We start from the raw sequence: 22,646 nt of genomic DNA, 5'->3' as shown, positions 1-22,646 counted from the left end.
GCTCCACCTGCTTGGGCCATTCTCTTCTTCAGCCCCTGCTCGTTGAGTCTCCGGAATGATAGTGGCCTTGCGTGGGTAGAACTCACGCAAAGTCTTCCCTGCGCTTTGTGGCCGCCATCTTAGGAAAGAGAATGAGGGCTTAGATACGGGCACAGGGCAGGGGAAGAGGACTGGCTGGGGTCGGCTGCTGGCTGGGAGGAAGCCTTGTTTGTGGAAGTTGTCTAGCTGGAAGTGTAATTTGGATTTTGAGGGGAGGGAAGAAGCTCTTTGTAGAAGAGCCAAAATAACCAAGGAGGGGAAGCTAGGTTTCATTTAGCAAACATTGTAGAATCTTAAAATCCAAACGTCAGTAGTAGTATCTAAGAATGCTTGGAGGAAGGATGCCCTAGTAGATTAAAGGGAGTCAGAGTTGAGGAGAGAGCTCAATGCTCAGTAAAGAGTTAGGAGAGGTGAAGAGGGCCAAAAAGTTATAACTTGATAATGTAAACCCAAATATAGATTGCGAGTCTTGTGGAAACGGTGACACATACACGTATAAACAGTCTTGTCCCTGAGGTGCTTAGGAAACTAGGCCTAAAGTGGATGAAAGGCGAAATGGCAGTATAACATGCCAAAAATGTGGTCACGACTGGAAATTTACATTAGGAAGAAATCAGTGGGGCCCCACGATGAGCTGGGAAGGATTTATAGAAAAAAGGGACTGTGTCCTTTGAAAGCTAGACAGAAAAAAAAAAAGGAAGGTGTTGAACTACAGATAGATCTGGTGATACTGTTTTTCAAAACCAAGAAAATAAAATATAACAAAATATGAAAACAATAAAATAGGATAAATTTTTGTACTATCCAAGGTGCAGTCCAAGGCAGTATGGGAGATCAGTCTGAGTGCTCAATTAGATTGAGACTTTTGGAACATTTCAGTGGTTTCTAGAGCCTAAATGTGACTTCGGAGAACTTGTCCTGATAGCAAGAACTGAATATAACTTATATGAGACTACTTAGTAAACATAGATTGTTACCTTTTCTTTTTCTTTTTTTAAGATTTTATTTATTTAGGGGCACCTCATTGGCTCCGTGGTTAAGCATCTGCCTTTGGCTCAGGTCATGATCCGGGAGTCCTGGGATCAAATCCCACCTCAGGCTCCCTGCTCAGCGGGCAGGCTGCTTCTCCCTCCCCTCTCCCCTGGCTTTCTCTTGCTGTCTTTTTCTCTGTCAAATAAACTCTTTAAAAAATTATATTAAAGGGGCGCCTGGGTGGCTCAGTGGGTTAAGCCTCTGCCTTCGGCTCAGGTCATGATCTCAGGGTCCTGGGATTGAGCCCCGCATCGGGCTCCCTGCTCGGCGGTGAGCCTGCTTCCTCCTCTCTCGGCCTGCCTCTCTGCCTACTTGTGATCTCTCTCTCTCTGTCAAATGAATAAATAAAATCTTAAAAAAAAAATTATATTAAAAAATATTTTATTTATTTATTTGAGGGCATGCACATGGGAGGGCATGGGGGGGGGTGGTAGTGGGGGAAGGGGCAGAGGAAGAAGAAGCAGACTATCTGCTGAGCAGGGAGCCAGCCTTGTCCCAGGGCTCTCCTGGGTTCCAGGATCCTGAGATCATGACCTGAGCCAAAGACAGACACTTCTGAGCCACCCAGGTGTCCCTACCCAGTTGTTGTTGGTGGTTGTTTTTAAAGATTATCAGCCCTTGGGCTGAAGAGAGTGTGCTTCATAATAGTCTTTGGCTCACATTAAGACCCTAAAAAGAAATGTGTTGTTAGACGCCCTGCCCAAGCCATTCTTGTAGGCTAGTGGTTTTTAATCTTGTCTGTACATTAGAATCATCTGGGGAGCTTTTAAGGCATACTATGCCAAGTTCCCTTTCCAGACCAATTAATCAGAAAGGGCTGAGCATAGTTATTTTTAAAAAGCTTCCCAGATGATTCTAATATGCAGTCAGGGTTGAGAACCACTGACCTAGGCACTGTTTTGAATTTAGGAAATCTATTCTTTCACTCGAGTAGCCTGGATAATTCCTGTGAAGGAGGATCAAGCTGTTAAAGTGCTTCTTGAAAGATAATAGCTAAGTACGAAAGCTTCATTGCAAGCTTAGCACAAAGCATTTTAAAGAAAGCTGCTGTTTTGGTAAATCAGTTTCAGATTGTTAGGAATATCTTAAAGTAATCTTTCTGAAATCCTAAGCCTCTGAATTTATCACATCATTCATGCAGATTGGTGCAGCCAATGTGATTTGAAGTGAAATGTGATTTTTCAGGCTTTAAATTGCAGTAGGCTGGTGAAATTGTTGACACTATTACTGTGACCCATAGGTACTTTTCAGATACCTGCAGATTGAAATTTCTGGGCTTGAGAGGATGGAGGGGGTGGGTACCAAACTAGAACCCAAAGTCAGGCTTCACTGCATTCAGTAATGCCTTGTCAGGGTGACAGGATCCTCATTTGAAAAAGCTGTTCCATTTAGCACGAGGGAACAAGCCCACCAACTTTTATTTATTTATTTATTTATTTATTTATTTTTTAAAGATTTTATTTATTTGGGAGAGATAGCATGAGCGGAGGGATGGGCAGAAGGAGATGCAGACGGAGAGGGACAAGCAGACTTCCCCCCAACTGGGCAGGGAATTCTGATGTTGGGCTCCATCCCAGGACCCTGGGATCATGACCTGAGCCGAAGGTAGATGCTTGACTGACTGAGCACCCAGGCACCCATGCCCACCAGCTTTTAAATAAGTAAACAAACAAAAACCCCAAACTGTCTTTCAGTGGAGACTTTAAAATAAAAATGTGCAAAAAAAAGAAAAAGAAAAACGCACCACGTATCTATTCTTTCTATTCTTAAATGCTTTGTTCGTTCATCTCCAACCAGGAAAGTTCCTGCTTTATCTAAGATCCCTGCTGAGCTTTCTTTCTGCCTGGCTTTTCAGCCAGGATGAATATATTTGAAAAGGGAAAAAACAATGAGAGACCAAGGCATTTATAAAGAGTCAATCTAGGCACTAGCCAGGATTAATACCCTGGACTGAATCTGATCCTTGCTGGCTCTATCTGAGGATATGCTAGCATTTATCCCTAAATTATAGATTGTATTTTTGAATTAATAATTGTAAGTTAAAAACAGAGACTCTGGACTAACGAGTAAAAAGACAGACCAGTGCCCTAGTGATTAAAAAACAAACACCTTTTTTTTTTTTTTTTTTTAAGATTTTACTTATTTATTTGACAGAGAGAGACATAGCAAGAGAGGGAACACAAGCAGGGGAAGTGGGAGAGGAGAAAGCAGGCTTCCTGCAGAGCGGGGAGCCTGATGTCCCAGAACCCTGAGATCATGACCCGAGCCAAAGGCAGACGCTTAATGACTGAGCCACCTAGGCACCCTTAAAAAAAAAAACTTCAAAAAAATGGTTTATTTACTTGAGAGGGAGAATGTGTGGAGAGGAGCAGAGGAAGAGAATCTTCAAGCAGATTCCCTGCTGACCCATGAAATCGTGATCTGAGTCAAAACCAAGAGTCTGGTGCTTAACCAACTGAGGCCTCAGGCATATCCCCCAACCCTGTGCCCCCTCAAAGATCTTTGTTAGAAAATGAGTTTTCCCAGCTTTTAGGATTGAAGGAATTCCAGTAGTCTATGAGATTCCTTAGGGATTTTCTGTGTTTTAGATAGCCAATAAAACTTAAACTTTGCTCACCAGAAGACTAAAATGTTAAATTTCGTTATTTCTGGTTTGAACGTCATCAGCAAAGTTCTGATTCTCTGACCTAATTATAAATTCTGATTGGTAGTTAAATGCGTAATTAAAAATAGGAAAATTATTCAATAAACACAGTAGCAAAATATTTCAAATTGAAAGATCTAGGGGATTGTAATGGATAGTGTTACTGATGAGGATAGATTGGGAAGTACTGCTTTAGAGGAGGGTGAAAAGTTGGTGCTGGTTGTAATTTTTCAGGCAAAGTAGCAGGGATAGGTGCTGCCACCAGGAAACCAAAGGAAATAAATTTATGTTTAAAAAAAGAGTCCTTAATGGGAGTTTGGAATGAATAGTCAACATTTAGCTCTAGAAACACAGGCTAATACAAGATGAATGAAAAAACTAATAGTGATTTTTAAAAATTTATACTTTAAATTATTTCTGTGTCTTTTTTTTTTTTAAAGATTTTATTTATTTATTTGACAGAGAGAGATCACAAGCAGGCAGAGAGGCAGGCAGAGAGAGAGGAGGAAGCAGGCTCCCTGCTGAGCAGAGAGCCCGACGCGGGGCTCGATCCCAGGACCCTGAGATCATGACCCGAGCCCAAGGCAGCGGCTTAACCCACTGAGCCACCCAGGCGCCCCATTTCTGTGTCTTAATATGTAAATGTTATATACCTGTGTAATCCATATCGCCTGTAACAGTTATGAGTGGGCTTGAGAAATCTGTTTTCTGTGTTTTTCCTTGACTTCTAGCTAGTTCCTTTTTCCAGAAGTCAGCAACAAACAACCCTTCACTCTCTTTCTGGTGTTGATATCTAAAATGTAAATTGTTAAGTCAGAGTTTTCAAATCATTGTTAGTGTCATGTTGGCAAGGCTTTATGAACAAATAGGTGAAGAAACGAAATTTATTGAAAGAAGATTGTTGAAAAGATGGTAGAATGGCAGAATAATACTAAAGAAATTTTACCTACTAAAAATTATGCAAAAGACTAGTCTTGCACAGAACAGTTCTAAAATTATAAAACTGCCATTCTTCTGTTATTTAAAAAAATGTTAATGGGTGCCTGGGTGGCTCAGTGGTTTAGGCCTCCAACTCAGTCTCAGCTCAGATCTTGATCTCAGGGTCCTGAATTCAAGCCTGGGATCCTGGGATCGAGCCCCTCATCAGGCTCTCTGCTTGGTGGGAAGTTGGCTTCCCCCTCTTTCTTTGCCTGCCTCTCTGCCTACTTGTGATCTCTGTCAAATAAATAAATAAAATCTTAAAAAAAAAAAAAGGTTTTCTAACCTATGTCTGAGATTAGGTTCTTATGTTTTCTTGTAATCTCTTATCATCCTCCTTCCCTCCTAGCACTTAAACTGTGTTCAGGCCAGTGGTTCTCAAAGTGTGGTCACAGACCGCAGCATCACTTGGGAACTTGAGAAAATGTCAATTCTTAGGCATTACCACAGTCCTGCTGAATCAGAAACTCAGCGTTGAGATGGCCTATCATCTGTTTTAACAAGGCCTTCAAGTGATTTTAATTAAAAAAAAAATTTTTTTTTTTAAAGATTTTATTTGACAGAGAGAAACACAGTGAGAGAGGGAACATAAGCAGACGGAATGGGAGAAGGAGAAGCAGGCCTCCTGCCGAGCTGGTAGCCCGATGCGGGGCTCGAACCCAGGATCCTGGCATCATGACCTGAGCCAAAGGCAGGCGCTTAACGACTGAGCCACCCAGGTGCCCCCAAGTGATTTTAATTTTTTAAAAATATTTTATTTGTCAGAGAGAGAGAGAGTACGAGTGCCCAAGCAGAGGGAATGGCAGGCAGATGGAGAAGCAGACTCCCTGCTGAGCAAGGAGCCTGATGTGACTTGATCCCAGAATCCTGGGATCATGACCTGAGTCAAAGGCAGACCTTAATCGACTAAACCACCCAGGCATCCCAGCCTTCAAGTGATTTTAATACGCACCAAAGTTTGAAAACCATTGCCTTATACTATAGTTGTCAACACTGCTCCTTTATAATGGACCATAGCTGCTACAATTTTTAAAGAGACTAAAATATTGGAGGTTTTTTCCTTTCATCATTTTATACCACAGCTGCTTGGGAAGCCTGCACAAAAAGGCCATGTAGTATGGAACAACAATAGGATAGATCTGGGGAGCCAATGAGTTATGTTTTGGTATGTTATTTATGATATGAGTAATGAGCCCTAGTGATTTTTTCCCCATGGTTCATCATACTGTGAATGTAAAAGTGGAAATCTTAAACTTGATCATAGGGAAGAACCTTTATAGCTATAAAGTCTTATTACTATTACACAAATATAATTTAAATTGCTTTGATAGGACTTTTTGGTGAAGATCAGTGAATTTGGTTACCAAGGTTTTTGAAAGGTTGATTTATTCAGTATAAATATTTAAGCCAGGTTACTGAGTTTCTTTTTTTTTCTTAATTATCCTTTTTTTAAAAAGATTTTATTTGAGAGAGAGAGCATGAGAGGGGAGAGGTCAGAGGAAGAAGCAGACTCCCTGCTGAGCTGGGAGCCTGATGTGGGACTCGATCCCAGGACTCCAGGATCATGATCTAAGCTGAAAGCAGTTGCTTAACCAACTGAGCCACCCAGGTGCCCACAGAGGTTCTTTTTACCCCATGTCTATGTAGATTCTTCACATTCAGCAACTTTGATTTTTTTTTTTTTTGGTGGGCACAGGACTATAACATAGTCAAGATCATGCCTTTCCTAAAACATCTTATAGTTTATTAATAGTAAATCACAATGAAGGGATTTTAAATGGAGACATAAACTACCTGTTATGGGAGTATGGGAGGAATAGTTAAGACTTTGGGGAATCTAGGCAGGCTTTGAGGCAGTAACTTTGAAACTTTGTTTTTGTTTTTGTTTTTTTTAATTAAGTATTTTCTTCTTTCTTTTTTTTTTTTTAAAGATTTTATTTATTTATTTCACAGAGAGAGATCACAAGTAGGCAGAGAGGCAGGCAGAGAGAGAGATAGAGGAGGAAGCAGGCTCTCCGCTGAGCAGAGAGCCCGACATGGGACTCGATCCCAGGACCCTGAGATCATGACCCGAGCTGAAGGCAGAGGCTTAACCCACTGAGCCACCCAGGCGCCCTAATTAAGTATTTTCTATAAGTTTTTTTGTTTTTGTTTTTGAAGCTTTGACCAAATGTTATGTCAAAGGCCAAAAAAAAGTGATATTTTAGTTACTATTGTGCCTTCTTCTAAGGGGCTCAAAACTTTTTTTTTTCTTGATCTCACCTCCCTGAGACCAGGACCCGAGTCGAAACAAAGAGTTGGATGTTTAACCAACTATGTCCCCCAGGGATCCCTTAAAACTTCTAAAAATGAGTTATGAATGGATCTGGCACCCGTATTTTGAATGACAACTGCCTAATTAGTGATGTTTTATCTCTTAAGACTAGGATGGCCAACCTGGTTTTTTGTTTTTCTGAGGATAATTATTATCCCCCCTTTCATGGTCAAGAGTATCCTGGTTTGAAGGAAAAATTATGTAGTCACCCCAATTAAGACTTTTTGAGGGGAAGATTCCATATCCTGAAAATATGAATATGGAAGACATCTTTATCATTTTGGGCCATTTTTACTTGGATACCTTTTAATTTTCATATTGTTTGGTATTAATATACCAAAGTTAATTTTAAAAATTCAAAATATATGTAAGGCCTTAGTCAGGAGATAAAAATCTTTTTTATATTATATAAATATAAGGGAACAAGTCAGTAGCCCTCCTTTGTAAAAGTATACTAGAATGTGTTAGATACTAAAAGTATCTAGTTTTTCTCCCTTCTGTTTTCTACTTTAATTGAAGGGGGGGAAAAAAGATTATTTGAAAAGCATCTAGAAAATACTTAGGGATAAGACTTCTAAGGGCAGAAAATATCCATTTGGTTGTAAGTTCTACTTTTTTTTTTTTTTTAAAGATTTTTTATTTATTTATTTGACAGAGAGAGATCACAAGTAGACGGAGAGGCAGGCAGAGAGAGAGAGAGAGAGGGAAGCAGGCTTCTTGCTGAGCAGAGAGCCCGATGTGGGGCTCGATCCCAGGACCCTGAGATCATGACCTGAGCCGAAGGCAGCGGCTTAACCCACTGAGCCACCCAGGCGCCCCGTAAGTTCTACTTTTAATTATAAGTCTAAATATACCTGAACCAGTCAGTAAACTAGCAAAAAACCAAGGTCATTAAAATTAGCTAGCTGAAAAAAAATTACAGCTAAAGTGGAACAAATTTTGGCCTGTTGTAAGTTGGGTCTTGGTTCAGTTTAAGTACCACGTATGTGAATATCTACTACATGCATAGCACTGGGCTAGTGGTATATGGTATAGTAAATATGAAGTAGCATGTGATTCCAGCTTCTCTTGGGAAGGTTTGTGAAATCCCTAGAAAGGGATTTTAATGGTTGAAGGGCAAGGGATGACATTTTTAAATGAACAGAGTGAAAAAAAAAAGTAAGGTATATTTAAGATGGGAATAAACTGACTGCTGCAGAATTAAGAAGGGATATTTGGAGACAGGCTCTAAACTCAGCTTCTCATAAAAACTATAGCTTTTGTTCTTTTTTTTTTTTTTTTGTTGTTGTTGTTGTTTTTTAAATAGACTCCCCATCCAACGTGGGGCTTCTACTCACGACCCTGAAATCAAGAGTCATATGTTCTATTGACTGATCCAGCCAGGTGCCCCCCCCCCCCAAACTGTATCTTTTAAGCATGGGAGATTTGTACAAAACTGATTGAAGAAGGTTGATCTGATGGTCACATAGTACATGACTTGGAGTAGGAGAAAGATAATTGGAGGATAAAAAACCTGATTAAGGAATAGCATAGCTTACATTATAGCTGTATTTCCTCTACTAATAAGGGAAATAGGCAAATAATTCCTCTAGGCTTTTGATTGACAAATGAGGATATGAAAACAAGGAAGAATAAAATCCAATGCAGCTTGTCATAGGAAAAATATTCTTTATTTAAATAAATAAAAACATTTTAAGATGTCAACAATGACTGGAGTTGTTACCTAAAACATGACAGTTAAGATTTCCCCAAAGTTTAAAAAAAGACAATTAATTTTCTGCCTGCTGGCTCTTTAATCCACAGCTTCTCCATCAGTTTTTCTGACCTATGGGTGGAAAAAGAACATCAAGGTAATGTCATTTTGTAAGTGTTTTATTGGAAGCCCTAAGCTTGATGAGCATTAGTTGCATTTCAAATAGAGTTCTAGAAAGGTTTTTCTCCACAGTCTGACTTAAAGCCTCTGGGACTTTCCCTGCTTTCTATTAGAAGAACTTAGAATAGAAAATAGACTTATTATTAATTAATTAATTAATTAATTTACTTTTTTTGGTCAGAGAGAGAGGGAGAGAGAGCAAGCACAGGCAGACAGAATGGCAGGCAGAGGCAGAGGGAGAAGCAGGCTCCCCGCCAAGCAAGGAGCCCGATGCGGCCGATCCCAGGACGTTGGGATCATGACCTGAGCCGAAGGCAGCTGCTTAACCAACTGAGCCACCCAGGCGTCCCTTAATTTATTTATTTTTAAAGATTTTATTTATTTGAGAGAGAAAGAGCATGAGAGAGGAGAAGGTGAGAGGGAGAAGTAGACTCCCCATGGAGCTGGGAGCCCAATGCGGGACTCGATCCCGGGACTCTGGGATCGTGACCTGAGCCACAGGCAGTTGCTCAATCGACTGAGCCACTCTGGCACCCATTAAATAGGTTTATTTTTTTAAAGAATAAAACTTTGTCTAAGAATCTTTGAAGATTTAGAATACATTAGTGGTTGGGAGCACCTGGGTGGCTCAGTGGGTTAAAGCCTCTTCCTTCCACTCAGGTCATGATCCCAGGGTCCTGGGATGGAGCCCCGCATCAGGCTGTCTGCTCAGCAGGGAGCCTGCTTCCCCTCCTCTCTTTCTCTCTCTCTGCCTGCCTCTCTGCCTACTTGTGATCTCTCTGTGTCAAATAAATAAAATCTTTGAAAAAAAAAAGAATACATTAGTGGTATTAGTTAAAGCTATGTTAATATTATAAAACTAGGATATTCATTTTAAAAAGTTACTCAACCTTTTCTCCAGGACTTGTAGTTGTTAGGATGTTTGCCATCCATAGGCTGTTTTTTTATGTCTCTTGAGTCACTGTAGGAGATGACCAAAAAAGAAAAGTTAGTTCGAGACCAGAACTAGAGATTTAGTCTAGATAACCATTCTATCTAGGAGATTTAAATTACTTTACCAAAAATAGTTGACATTATTAAAGGTCAGAGTAGGAATTATTGATTTTGTGCAAGCTTCTGTTTTATATAGTTCCTTTGTACTTCCTATCCCCCTATGTATGTGGTGGGAAACTCCACTGATGGCTTCTCTAACCCTTAGATGTAACCTTCAGTCTTGTTAGGTTATTTCATGTAGAGTGTAGTAATTATTTTCCCTTCAAAGTTTTAGGAATTGGTTTTTTATTCCTTGAAACTCTTACATAGAATTAAGAATCTTATGTAATCAAGTCCTTAATGGATTAAAGTCCGAAGGGAGTCTTATGGAGGGAATGGAAGTACTCAGATCCCATGAATGCAGATCTTTTGAAATTCAAGACTGAAGTTTAGGCATTTGCCACGGCTATGGCCTAGTGGCCATTTCACTTTAAGAGTCAAACTTAAAGGTATTTTGCTCTCTATTCCGATAACTTCTTCTTTTTTTTTTTTTTTTTTTAAAGATTTTATTTATTTATTTGACAGAGAGATCACAAGCAGGCAGAGAGGCAGGCAGAGAGAGAGGAGGAAGCAGGCTCCCTGTTGAGCAGAGAGCCCAATGCGGGGCTCGATCCCAGGACTCCGAGATCATGACCTGAGCCGAAGGCAGTGGCTTAACCCACTGAGCCACCCAGGCGCCCTATTCCGATAACTTCTATAAGATGAGTTATCTTACCTTTCACAGACCAGCGTTTTTGGAGCAAATGTCTTAAGAACAAATGAAGGAGAATGATGTGTGTTATCTAGAAAGAAAGAGAGATGATGGAGATGTGATACCAGTACTAAGCATTTTTATATTGCTGCAGAGAAAGCCATTGGCAGTAGAGATTTGAATCTCCCATCCATAGTTGTTGCTGGGAATTGGATGCTTTGCTAGGACTGCATTCTTACCAACTTGACTGAGTATGGTCATATGACTGGTTTTGGCCAATAGAATGTGACTAGAAGTATTTTCTTCTGGGCCAAGATGCTTAAGGGGGACCTGGACCTCCGTTCTCTTTTTGTTGCAGTTTGGGAAGCCAAGTGTGGAAGGTGACAGTCACAGGATGAAAAAAGCCTGTGTTCTCAAGGCACAATCCCCATGGAATTCTTGCACTAGGCTTATATATAAGGAAACATCTGTTGTGTTAAACCATGATATCAATACAATTTGAACTTTGTTAAAGGAACTTGCATTACCCTAATACACATATACATCTTTATTTAATATTAATCTATCTTGTGAGGTAGGTGTTATTCCTTTTATAGGTGAGGAAGAGGTGTTTAAGAAGTAACTTTCCTTAAGGACTGAGCATATAGTTGAACCTCGATCTGACAGAAGAACTATTGAATTCTCTGTTATAACATGCTACATTTTAGAGAAAAGATATCACTTGAGATAGGATAAATCCAAACCTTTCAGACTACAAGTTTCAATTTATACCAATACTTTTTTTCTGTGGCAAGTGGCCAGATAGTAGTAAGATAAGATTCTTTAAACTGTTATAAGTGATCTCAGGTTTAATTAGACTCCCTTTTTGCTGGGTTGCCTCTTCAGAGACAGAGGAAATTCTCAGATTTATTTGATTGTTCTGAAAGATTTTGTGGGAGGAGTATTAAGACTTAACTTACCCAGGACTACAGTACTTAGCTACCAAGAACTTAGGATCTAAGCCTTCATTTAAAACTGGGTTCACTGATTCACTCATGCTCACCTATGTTCCAGACATCAGGGTCAAGAATCTGATTGGCAGCATTAGAAAGTTTTTCATTTGGTTCCAAACTTGGAGAAATAACCTTTGGAAGATTAAATGGCTCTGAAATAAAAAAGACCAGAAGTTATAGAAACAGAGTAGAAACTTCCTTTTGTTTTTCCTTCCTCTCATTTGGCTGAGACTTCTGTACATATGAAATATGGGGGGCAGGGGGCAATAGCAGATGATGTAACTTATCTACCCCTCAAATTAAAAACAAAACTTACCATCATCTACAGCAGTTCTATTGACACAGTTAGCCTCATGTTCCTTGAGCCTTTTGATTGGGACCACATGGCAAGCATTATATTTGCAGTTAGCCATCTTTTTAGCTATCTTTGGATTTTTCTAAAAGAAAAAAAGCTCTTGTTAAATGCCTATTATACAATGCCTGTATTCCACCCTCCATTCTCTTCTGGAAATGCTTAAGACAAACAATTTCCAACATTAAGAACTGCTAAGTGCTACATATAGTCAGAAGATTGTTCTTGAAAACAAATGAACAAACCAACAAAAACTTTAAATTTTATATTCTGAGCTTATTTTTCTCCCTCCACTGACTTAAGTTTTCCTGATTAAAAAAAAAAAAGTTACCTTTCTACATGATGCCAGGTGGTACTGTAACCTGCTGGCTGGCATCCTGTGGTTCGGGTCATAAGGACATATTTCTAAGTCTTCTGGCTCCATGAGGCCTAAATAGTAAGAACTATGAGTTGGAAAAGAAAATATTGACATTTAAGATCAGGTAATTTTGACATAGGCCTACTTTCTGTTCTCAGAAGAGTGAGAGATGTGGGTATCTTGCTACGAAAGTTTGGGATGACTAAAGCAATAGCCTCAACAGTTAGATAATAGGAGAACTTCTTACATGCCTTGGAAAACCAAAAATTAATGTTTGCACAAATATTTTAGTCTTCTAGGTTGTTTTGAATAGAATCCTTTGCCCTCAAAGAGAGTATTATACAGGCAGGGCTCCTTGCAAAGCTCAGAGTACTGGGGTATGATGAAGTTTAACACCATCAGCTTGAGTGTTGAGAAAGCAAGCCTGGGGCAGCTGGTTCTTTTACTGTTCAGCACTGCTCCCTCACATCTCTTTGCCAAATCTATCTAAATTAAGCTCTTTGTTAGGCAAGGATGCTACTTGTCAGATCAGTGTAGCCACTTTGGGGGAGTGGGGCTTGGAAGAATGAACAGTACCATGTTCAAGTTCAGGCTACTTTATAATTATCTGAGAATGCCAGTCTGAAATCTCTAAAGTTGTAGGTATTAACATATGAAGACTCTTAGAAGAAAACTAAGAATATACCATTTCGAATCTGCCACATTTCACTGCCAATAGGAGGCCTACTTTCCCTTATGGCTAGCTGTCTTTAGCTATCCAGCAGACATTCACTTCAAGGACTCCCAAGTTTCCAGGCAACAGCTATAGCTGAGATTTCTGCAAAGCAGGGACAGACTAGTCTGATGGGGGTGGGGGATCAAGGCAGACTGGCAGAAGCAGTAAGGATAGAAAAGTGCCTGGAAGAGCTCATTTCAATTCTGCTTTGTATCATGCCTAGGGCATAGACAAAGGGCACAGAGATAGACTGTTAAATGTCAGATTTTCCTGAGGGCATTTAGATGATTAAGTCTAGGGATTTAGACTCAGTACCTTTCAGGAACACAAGCCAGTGTGGCTCTTTAAAGCTTACACTGCATATTAATGATAATATTAGAGCCATGAACACTTACTGTAAAGTAAATTGGCTTTCTGGGAAATAAAGGTTGCAGTATAATCCATTATTGTGTAGTTATCTTTAGATTCTTAAAGATAGTGGAAGAAGAACTTTAATACTGATACCTAACTTTGATAGCTGAATATCCTATGTTGGGAGGCCAATATTATAATGGAGGCCAATTTGGTTTAATACATGTTGGATTTGCAAGAGGATTCCAGCCTCGATGCTACCTTGACAGTTAAGCCGAGTCTAAACGCTCTTGAGTCCTACCTTATTCTTGAAGCAGTGACTCTCAAGAATCTGAAGGGACCTGTCTGAATCTGAAGAGGCAAACAGTCCTTCTGGAGGTCAAAACAAGGCAAACAGCTGAAGTTTGGGGAGAGGGAAAGCAGAGTGAGTACCTTTGTCAAGTGATGTGAATCAACTTTCTGTTCAAACTACTCAACTCCTCTTCTCCTACCATATGGTTGATGGTTTCTCAGAGTTTTGGAAGTTTTTGATGTCATAGTTAAGTCTTGAAGAAGTGGTTTTCAATCTTGGTTGTGCAAGAGAATCAGAGTAGTTTTAAAGTGACAGAGCTGCCAGAACTCTTGGACCAGAATTTTCACAAATGGGGTCTGGCTAACTGTGGCTTTAAAAGAGTTCCACAGGGGATTCTGATTTGTAGCCAGGGTTACCAGGCCGTGCTCTGGGGTAACTAAGCTGTCCTCAGGAGGGTTCTTTCAGTTTCCAGGAGGAGCTGCTGCATAGCTTTTCCAGTGAAGTTTCTCTCAGGACTACCAGTTGGAATGATTGGTCCCATCTTTTTTTTTTTTTTAAGATTTTATTTATTTATTTGACAGAGAGAGATCACAGTAGGCAGAGAGGCAGGCAGAGAGAGAGAGGAGGAAGCAGGCTCCCCGCTGAGCAGAGAGCCCGATGCGGGGCTCGATCCAATTGGTCCCATCTTTAAACTTGACATTTTTCGGGGCTCCTGGGTGGCTCAGTGGGTTAAAGCTTCTGCTTTCAGCTTGGGTCATGATCCCAGGGTCCTGGGTTCGAGCCCTACGTCGGGCTCTCTGCTCAGCAGAGAGCCTGCTTCCCCCCGACTCTCTGCCTGCCTCTCTGTCTACTTTCGAGCTCTCTCTGTCAAATAAATAAATAAAATCTTTAAAAAAAAAAACAAAAAAACTGGCCTTTTTCTTTATGGGGTGCCAAGTAGAATTTCACAGAAAGTACATAAGCTCACTATATCTTAAAAAACCCGGAGTTTTAGTTTCTTTCTGGCCTCCTTAATCCAGTGTACCAGGTCTTGAGCCAAATATTTACAAACACCACCATAGCATATAACCACTTCTACAGTTCTATGAGGGATGACCACTGTTTTATAGATCAGGAAACCAACTCAGTGGTGATAGATATCCTAAAGTTACAAAGCTAGTGCATGTTTGGTTGATATAATTAATATTATTTGAGGTAATACATGTAAAGCCCTTAAAGTACCTGGTACATAGTAAAGAATGAGGTCATTGCTTCACATGTAGTAACTTCTTTAATACACACAATATCTACCTGTGATATGAATGATTCTTAATATCCTCTCCACTTGGCAGGCAGGGAGACTGGATCAGAGCTGCTGAGTGATAGAATTGGGATGTGGACTCAAGCTTTCTGGCTCCAGACCTGGGGTCTTTGCCTGTAGGTCATAAGGCTTAGGCCACTGGACTCAACAATATTCAAGCCCAAAATTCTGTCTGATGTAGGCTTTTCTCATATACCAAGTACAAGGAAATGAGTGATTTCCAGGATGCAGCAATCTTAGAGTTAGCTGAAGTGGCAGGGTAATATGAAACAGGCATATAAAGGTGGGACCTAATTTAGATGTGAAATACACAGTAGAGACCAAGTTGGAGTTCAGCAAGGGCTCAACTTAGGACTCTTTGAGCCAGATTCAGAAGATTGACTAGGATTTGGATCAGCAAGAGGGGAAACATACAAAAGTGTGAAAGGTAGAAATGAACATGGCACATGCACAGTAGACTACTGGGTTGGTCCCTGCTAGGCTGGGGAGTATATAATAGGGAACAGGAGAAAACTCGATCAACTTTGTAGGGAGAGTCTTCGACAAAATTTTCAAGAGGGTAAGGCATGTGAGTGAAAAAGATCCAGTAGAACTATACTAACCTGTAAGAAGGCTGCTGCTATCCTAGGGCTCAGCTTCCTATGCTTTGGTACCCCACAGCCTGCTCTTAATCTCTCCCATCAAGGTGAAAGACCAATAGAGATCCTGCAAATTACTCTAGTAGAACCTGGGTTTCTTTGATAACAGCAGGTGATTCAAATCTTCCCAGGGGGCCAGTAGTACCTTATGCCGGGTCTCTAGCCTTCTAGGGACTCTAACCAGTCAATAAACTGAAAGGCAGATTCTATTTTCCAAATTGTAAAGTTTCCATTAGAGATGTTTGAAATTTCATGTGTTAAGCACTGCTGTCTTTTTGCTTCTTTAAAAAATATATTTTTGGGGGGCGCCTGGGTGGCTCAGTGGGTTGAGCCGCTGCCTTCGGCTCAGGTCATGATCTCAGGGTCCTGGGATCGAGTCCCGCATCGGGCTCTCTGCTCAGCAGGAAGCCTGCTTCCCTCTCTCTCTCTCTCTCTCTCTGCCTTCCTCTCCGTCTACTTGTGATCTCTCTCTGTCAAATAAATAAATAAAATCTTTAAAAAAAAATAAAAAAAATATATTTTTGGGGCAGCTGGGTGGCTCAGTGGGTTAAGCCTCTGCTTTCAGCTCAGGTTATGATCCCAGGGTCCTGGGATCGAGCCCCACATTGGGCTCTCCTCTCAGCAGGGAGACTGCTTCCCCATCTCTCTCTCTCTGCCTGCCTCTCTGCCTACTTGTGATCTCTGACTGTCAAATAAATAAATAAAATCTTTAAAAGAAATAAAAAGTATATTTTCTTGGGAACAAACATATTAAGTTTATGTATTTAAGTTTATTTAGGTTTCTGTATATAATAATAATAATCAGCTCCCCCCCATCCCTCCACCCCAGGATTTACTGGGACAATGTAAGAGCCCGGGATATGGCAAATGAGAATGATTGAAAAGTGGAAAAAGGCACTGGAAAGGAGGAAGACATGATACAACTCAATGTAGAATTTTTCTGAAGACCTTCTGCTTTTTGCCTTGAAAGAAACTTGAAAGTGAGTCTATTTTCTTGAGTTAGAGAGTTAAGGCCCGGTTGGAATGGCAAGAATATTTTAGTGTTAAAATTCATTCAGTCTCCTGGGGCACCTGGGTGGCTCAGTGGGTTAAGCCTCTGCCTTCAGCTCAGGTCATGATCTCAGGATCCTGGGATCGAGCCCCGCATCGGGCTCTCTGCTCAGCAGGGAGCCTGCTTCCTCCTCTCTCTCTGCCTGCCTCTCTGTCTACTTGTGATCTCTCTCTGTCAAATAAATAAATAAAATCTTTAAAAAAAATTCATTCAGTCTCCTAACATTTAAAGTCTGCTATTAATTTCCCCTTGTTAATCTCAGTTAATTTGGTTCTTCATGGGGCCTATTTCCCAAGTTAGTCTTAATAATTCAACAAATAAATCAGCATATTTACTGAGTGGTTACTGGCTCCAGGAGGTAAGTGTTTCTCAGCATGTTTCTGATAGAACATTTGTCTCAAAACTTTCCAGGGTACTTACAAATGCAGATTTCTAGGCCCCACTGCAAACCTCCCAATTCTGAATCTCAGAGGATAGGGATTGATCTCAGTTTCTTAAGCACCTTTAAGAAGGTCAGGCACCCATTTGTCAGATGGGTGCCTGGGTGGTTCAGTCAGTTAAGTGTCTGCCTTCGGCTCAGGCTCAAGTAATGATCTCAGGGTACTGGGATTGAGCCCTGCATCGGGCTCCCTGCTCAGTGAGCAGTCTGCTTCTCCCTCTCCCTCTGCCCCCCCGCCCACCCCTGCTCGTGCTCTCTCTCAAATTAAAAAAAAAAAAAAAAAAAAAAGAACTATTGTATTAGAGCAGTGGTTCTCAAACTTGAGAATGCATTGGAATTACCTATAAGGCTTGCTGAAACACAGAATGCTGGACCCTACCCTAGAGTTTTGGATTCAGTTGGTCTGGGGTGGGTCCTGAGAATGTGCATGTCTAACAAGTTTCAAGGTGATGCTGATATGACTACACTTTAAGAATCACTGTACTAGAGTATTGTGAAAGATATTAAGAAGTACTAGATACAATTCCTATCATTAAGGAGCTTATGATGTAGTAGGGGGAGATAAGATATATACTTGAGGATATAGTGAAGAATATGGTGTTCTGTATAATAATTGACACTAGATGGGGCAATGAGGAAGAGTTAGGATTTAATCTGGGCCTTAAAAGATGGTTAGGCCTAAGGTTCAGCTGAGAATAACAGGCAATTTCAATGGGGGTATATAAAAGAGGAAGTAGTATAAAGGTGAATGGGCGTGGGGTGGTCGATAGTTTTTTTGTCCGGTGTTGAGCTTTTTATAGGACACTAGTGAAGGGTTAAGGCCAAAAAGGTTTGTACCAGGCTGTGCAAGAGCCTTCAACGCCTGTCCCTTTCCCCTGCCTCCACCTGCTTCATAGTCTTACCAAAAGTGCTGCACCGCTAAAAAGAGGAAATGTCTGCTGCTGAGTGTGCAAGAGGAAGCACAAGAAGATTCTGAAGGTCTGTGAGCTGTAATGACTGCTTTTACCCATGAGCCAATTGTAGAGGCAACAGGAAAACCAGCGCACCAACCAGGCTGTGTCCCTCCGCCCAGGGGGTGTCACCACCCAAGCTGAAAGTGTTTGGGGAGATTCGACATTGCTGTCCGGATACTCCTCTCTCTCGGAGGCCATCATGTCTTTGACGTCTGCCTACCAGCATAAATTAGCCGAGAAGCTCACTATCCTGAATGATCGAGGTCAGGGGGTTCTCATCCGCATGTATAACATCAAGAAGGTAAGCATGAGCAACTGGACTAGTGCCATTTATTCCAGCAATAGTAGGGCAGGAGACTCTGAGGCCGGCAGTTCAGGGGTTAGACACCCTCTTCTTTCCCCACTGGTTTAACTGGCCTTCAGTCACTCGGATTATGTAAGCCAGCCAGTGCTATGAAGCAGAAGGGGAGGCTTTTTCTAGGTATAATTCTTGCCCCAGTGAGAGTCTGCTTTCTGCTGGGTATATGGGGATAGGAAATAATTTTGTTCTGAGTCACTTAATAAAGGTTTGGGGTCTAGAAGTCTGGGTCTTATTGTTTATTGCTGATCCCCCATACTCTGAAGATATCCAAAGTTGGGTCTATGGCAAAAACTTTTCCATGGACTTTCCTACAAGGAAAAAATAGATACAATATTTCAATAAAATATGGGTTGGTGCCTTCTGAGGTACACAGTGTCTGAGAGTTCATGCTGTAGTGTGTGTGTGTGTTTAGGATAGGAATTCTGGAATTGAGAGATGCTGGGGACAGGATCAGGCTAGGGGGCAAGGGGCTGGCCTAGGGAAGTAAAGAGATAAAGATGGGCAAGAATAGGCAGTTTCTGGAAGAGAAAATAGAGAGAGGGAACTTTTGTGCATTTTGTAATAAAAATCACCAGGAACTTGGTTTCTGTGACCCAACATCCCCCACAAATGCCATTTGGGATGAGATACTTACATATGGACATTGTGACACACTCACCCGTGAAGTCTAACTCCCAAGCAGCTGCTTTTCTCACTCCTTCCGGCTTTAGCTGAGGGGTGGGGAGAGAGCTTCCTCTTAGCACTGGGGCCGAGCAGACACTGAACTCCTCTTGGTAAGACAAGATACCCAGGTTGTTTAGCTCTACTGATAGTTGGCTTCATGTCCTGATACTTGTTTTTCCTGTACTGTTATGCTTTTGTAATGAATTCCCAGATTCTCTTTCCGTAAGAGAGACTGTGTGAAAATGAATGCATCAGGAAGAAGTATGTTTGGGGGAGGGAGAAAGAGTAAAAATAAGGTGTGTTTTATTGGTACAGACTTGTTCAGACCCCAAATCCAAGCCACCTTTCTTACTGGAAAAGTCCATGGAATCTTCTCTCAAGTACATCAACAAGAAATTTCCCAACATAGATGTCCGAAACAGCACGGTGAGAACATGGTTCCCCCTGCCCCTTTCTCTGAAATAACTCTACACTTGGGTGGCTTAAACTTGCCTCTTGACTGCCTTTCTTAGAAGTTGGCAAGGGATAGAGTAGCCTTCTTTCAATTTTCTTGGGCTCAGTCACAGAGCTTCAGGTTCTTGTAGTCTTGAGAATTCTGAGATAAGTTGGGATTCTTGCAGGGTAAGCTAGAGCAAAGCATTTCCCCTTTCTCCATTGCAAGATTCATGAGAACACTTTGTTCTTATAGAAGAAGACAGTTTGATCAACCCAGCAGGGTGCATATATTTTCTGCTGTTCCTGTTTCCAACTCAGTGTTTCTTTGCTAATTATCTTAGAGTTATGCCTCTCTTGAAATATCCCTTACTTCTCCCTTACTAAAAGCTCTACATTTCTTACCATTGTACCTGTAGCATCTTCTCACTCTGCCTCTTTTGACTTTAATATATGGTAAGCCTCCTTGACTGAAAGGGACTTTGAAATTTCCTCTCTTTCAGCACTCTGTATCTAGTCAGGATCACATGCACCATTCTTTCTAGAGAATCTCCCCTGTTCAAAACCTTCAGAGCATCAGATATTTTCCAACTTTGTAAGTATATTTCAAGCCTCTTCAAGACGCTTTCTGTAGGGGCGCCTCGGTGGCTCAGTCAATTGAGCGTCTGCCTTTTGCTCAGGTCTCGATTCTGGATCCTGGGATTGAGCCCTGAATCAGGCTCCCTGCTCAGCAGGGAGTCTGCTTCTCCCTCTCCTTCTGCCATTTCCCCTGCTTGTGCTCTCTCTCTTTCTGTCGAACAAATAAAATCTTTTTTAAAAAGTGTTTTAGGTATAACTCCTATTCTTCTTGGGTTACTTTGATCAATTGTCTTCTTATTTTGTGTTTTAAAATTTTTGTTTTGTGTTTCTCTCAGCAACATTTAGGACCAGTACATCGGGAAAAAGCTGAGATAATTAGATTCCTTACCAACTACTACCAGTCATTTGTGGATGTCATGGAATTTCGGGTGAGCTCTACCACTCCAGGTCCCCAGTGTAGGCATTATCCTTCAGAGGTTACTCCTTCTTTAGTAGATGTTCATTTTTTAATTAAGATTTTATTTATTTATTTGACAGAGAGTGATCACAAGTAGGCAGAGAGGCAGGCAGAGAGAGAGGAAGGGAAGCAGGCTCCCTGCTGAGCAGAGAGCCCAATGTGGGACTCAATACCAGGACCCTGAGATCATGACCTGAGCCGAAAGCAGAGGCTCAACCCACTGAGCCACCCAGGCGCCCCTAGATGTTCATTTTTTAAAAAAGATTTTACTTCTTTATGTATTTATAGCACATGAGTAAGGGGACGGGCAGAGGGAGAGAGAGAGAAGGACTCTTTAAGCAGGAGCCCAATGTAGGGCTCCATCTCATGACCCTGAGATCCTGACTTGAGCTGAAACCAAGAGTCGGACATTGAACCAACTGAACCACCCAGATGCCCTTATTAGATGTTCATTTGTGTTGCAAGTTATACAATTGTGTCTGATATAATTATACTTCATTTAAAAGGATATGCAGGCTTGTACATGTAGTATTAGAATGTACATAGGAAAGATTTGGAACTTTATACATTAAACTGTTAGAAATAACTACTTTTGGGGTGAAATTATGATCAGCTTTAATTTATTAAACTATACATTTTTAAGTATTATTAAGTATTCATGTATTTTAAGTATGATTCCCCAATATTTTATTATAAATCTACTGAAAAATTTCAAGAGTATTACAATGCATATTATTCTACTCTTCTTCTAGAGTTCCTAATCATTAGTATTTTTTTTAAAGATTTTATTTATTTATTTGACAGAGATCACAAGTAGGCAGAGAGGCAGGCAGAGAGAGAGGTGCAACCAGGCTCCCTGCTGAGCAGAGAGCCCGATGTGGGACTTGATCCCAGGACCCTGAGATCATGACCTGAGCCAAAGGCAGAGGCTTAACCCACTGAGCCACCTAGGTGCCCCAAAACATACTTTTGATGTACCAATTTTACTTCTAGAAATTCTTTTTTTTTTCTAGAAATTATTCTTAGAGAAACAATCAGAAGTGCAAAGATATGTAAAAGAATGTACTCTTAAAAAAAAAAGAATGTATTCTGCTACATTACAATAGGGACAAGTTGAGGGGTACCTGGGTAGCATCATCGGTTGGGCTTCTGACTCTTGATTTTGGCTCAGGTCTTGATCTCATGAGCCCTGGGATTGAGTATGGCTTTGGTTCAGTAGGGAGTCAGCTTGGGAATTCTCTCCCTCTGCCCCTCCCCCCACTTGTACATGTGCATGCATGCATACACACAAACACGTTATCTCTCTCTCTCTCACTAATAAATAAATTAAAAAAAAATAATGACAAGTTAATAATTGATGTATCCAATATATAGAGTATATGCCTATAAATGAATATACAGCTGTGTAAGATGATAATATATATTTATGTCAATTGGCATAGAAAAATGTTCTTTGTATATTCGTTTTTTATTCTTCATATGTTCTTTAATGTAAAAGCAAATTATAATACAGTAAGACATAAGATGTCCCTAATATGTATATTTACCTGGATAAACATGCATATAAAGAAAATTTGAACTTCTAATTGATGGAATTTTGAATGGTTTTAAACATTAATTAAAATTATGCCTGTTTGTATTTTCTAATTTTTCTGCGAGCATGTATTATTTCTGCATTTAAGAAATGACACAAATTTTAGCCATTTGAGCAATCCAAGTTTGTGATGGTATCATAGTATTTCTTCAATGATGCAAGAGTATGGAACCCAGCTTTGGATGCCCTGTATCTACCTGAGGGGGCTAATCCAGGCCACTCAACACATAATGAAAAGAAAAGTGGGGCCACAGAAAACTGTAAAACCTGAAGGAAGTTCAGGTCAGAAGTTATTTCTTTTTTAAATTTATTTATTTGACAGAGAGAGAGAGAGATCACAAGTAGGCAGAGAGAGAGGGGAAGCAGACTCCCCGCTGAACAGAGAGCCTGATGTGGGGCTTGATTCCAGACCCTGAGACCATGACCTGAGCCAAAGGCAGAGGCTTAACCCACTGAGCCGCCCATGTACCCCAGGTCAGAGGTTATTAATCTTGGAATTGAGAGTAGTGGTTAGGA

The 22,646-nt window shown here is 40.7% G+C and overlaps 2 protein-coding genes across 4 annotated transcripts in view; one reads left to right on the top strand and one right to left on the bottom strand.

The window, feature by feature from the left end:
* Positions 1 to 8,689: 8,689 nt before the first annotated feature.
* Positions 8,690 to 13,998, bottom strand: LOC125107444 (gametocyte-specific factor 1-like). 3 transcript variants are annotated; one of them, XM_047742561.1, is made up of 8 exons: positions 13,804 to 13,998; positions 13,673 to 13,722; positions 12,279 to 12,390; positions 11,912 to 12,032; positions 11,646 to 11,747; positions 10,628 to 10,694; positions 9,771 to 9,841; positions 8,690 to 8,832 (listed from the first exon to the last, which is right to left on the bottom strand). In XM_047742561.1, the coding sequence occupies exons 3-8, from the start codon at positions 12,369 to 12,371 to the stop codon at positions 8,819 to 8,821; spliced, it is 468 nt and encodes a 155-aa protein (XP_047598517.1). In that variant the 5' UTR covers positions 12,372 to 12,390; positions 13,673 to 13,722; positions 13,804 to 13,998; the 3' UTR covers positions 8,690 to 8,818. The 3 variants fall into 3 exon arrangements, with proteins under 3 accessions (XP_047598517.1, XP_047598516.1, XP_047598515.1); XM_047742560.1 differs by lacking the exon at positions 13,673 to 13,722; XM_047742559.1 differs by having other exon boundaries at positions 8,691 to 8,832; positions 13,673 to 13,998.
* Positions 13,999 to 18,166: 4,168 nt separating this feature from the next.
* Positions 18,167 to 22,646, top strand: part of NCKAP1L (NCK associated protein 1 like) — a 41,883-nt gene continuing 37,403 nt past the window's right edge. Inside the window, exons 1-3 of the mRNA XM_047741672.1 lie at positions 18,167 to 18,345; positions 19,384 to 19,494; positions 20,415 to 20,507. Of these exons, the coding sequence (XP_047597628.1) occupies positions 18,244 to 18,345; positions 19,384 to 19,494; positions 20,415 to 20,507 (306 nt within the window). The 5' untranslated portion in view covers positions 18,167 to 18,243. The remainder of the gene's footprint in view (positions 18,346 to 19,383; positions 19,495 to 20,414; positions 20,508 to 22,646) is intronic.

Source organism: Lutra lutra, chromosome 8 (genome assembly GCF_902655055.1).
Source record: "Lutra lutra chromosome 8, mLutLut1.2, whole genome shotgun sequence".
Classification (NCBI taxonomy): domain Eukaryota; kingdom Metazoa; phylum Chordata; class Mammalia; order Carnivora; family Mustelidae; genus Lutra; species Lutra lutra.
The sequence above is the reverse complement of the archived record's forward strand: the minus strand, read 5'-3'. Positions and strand labels throughout refer to the sequence as shown.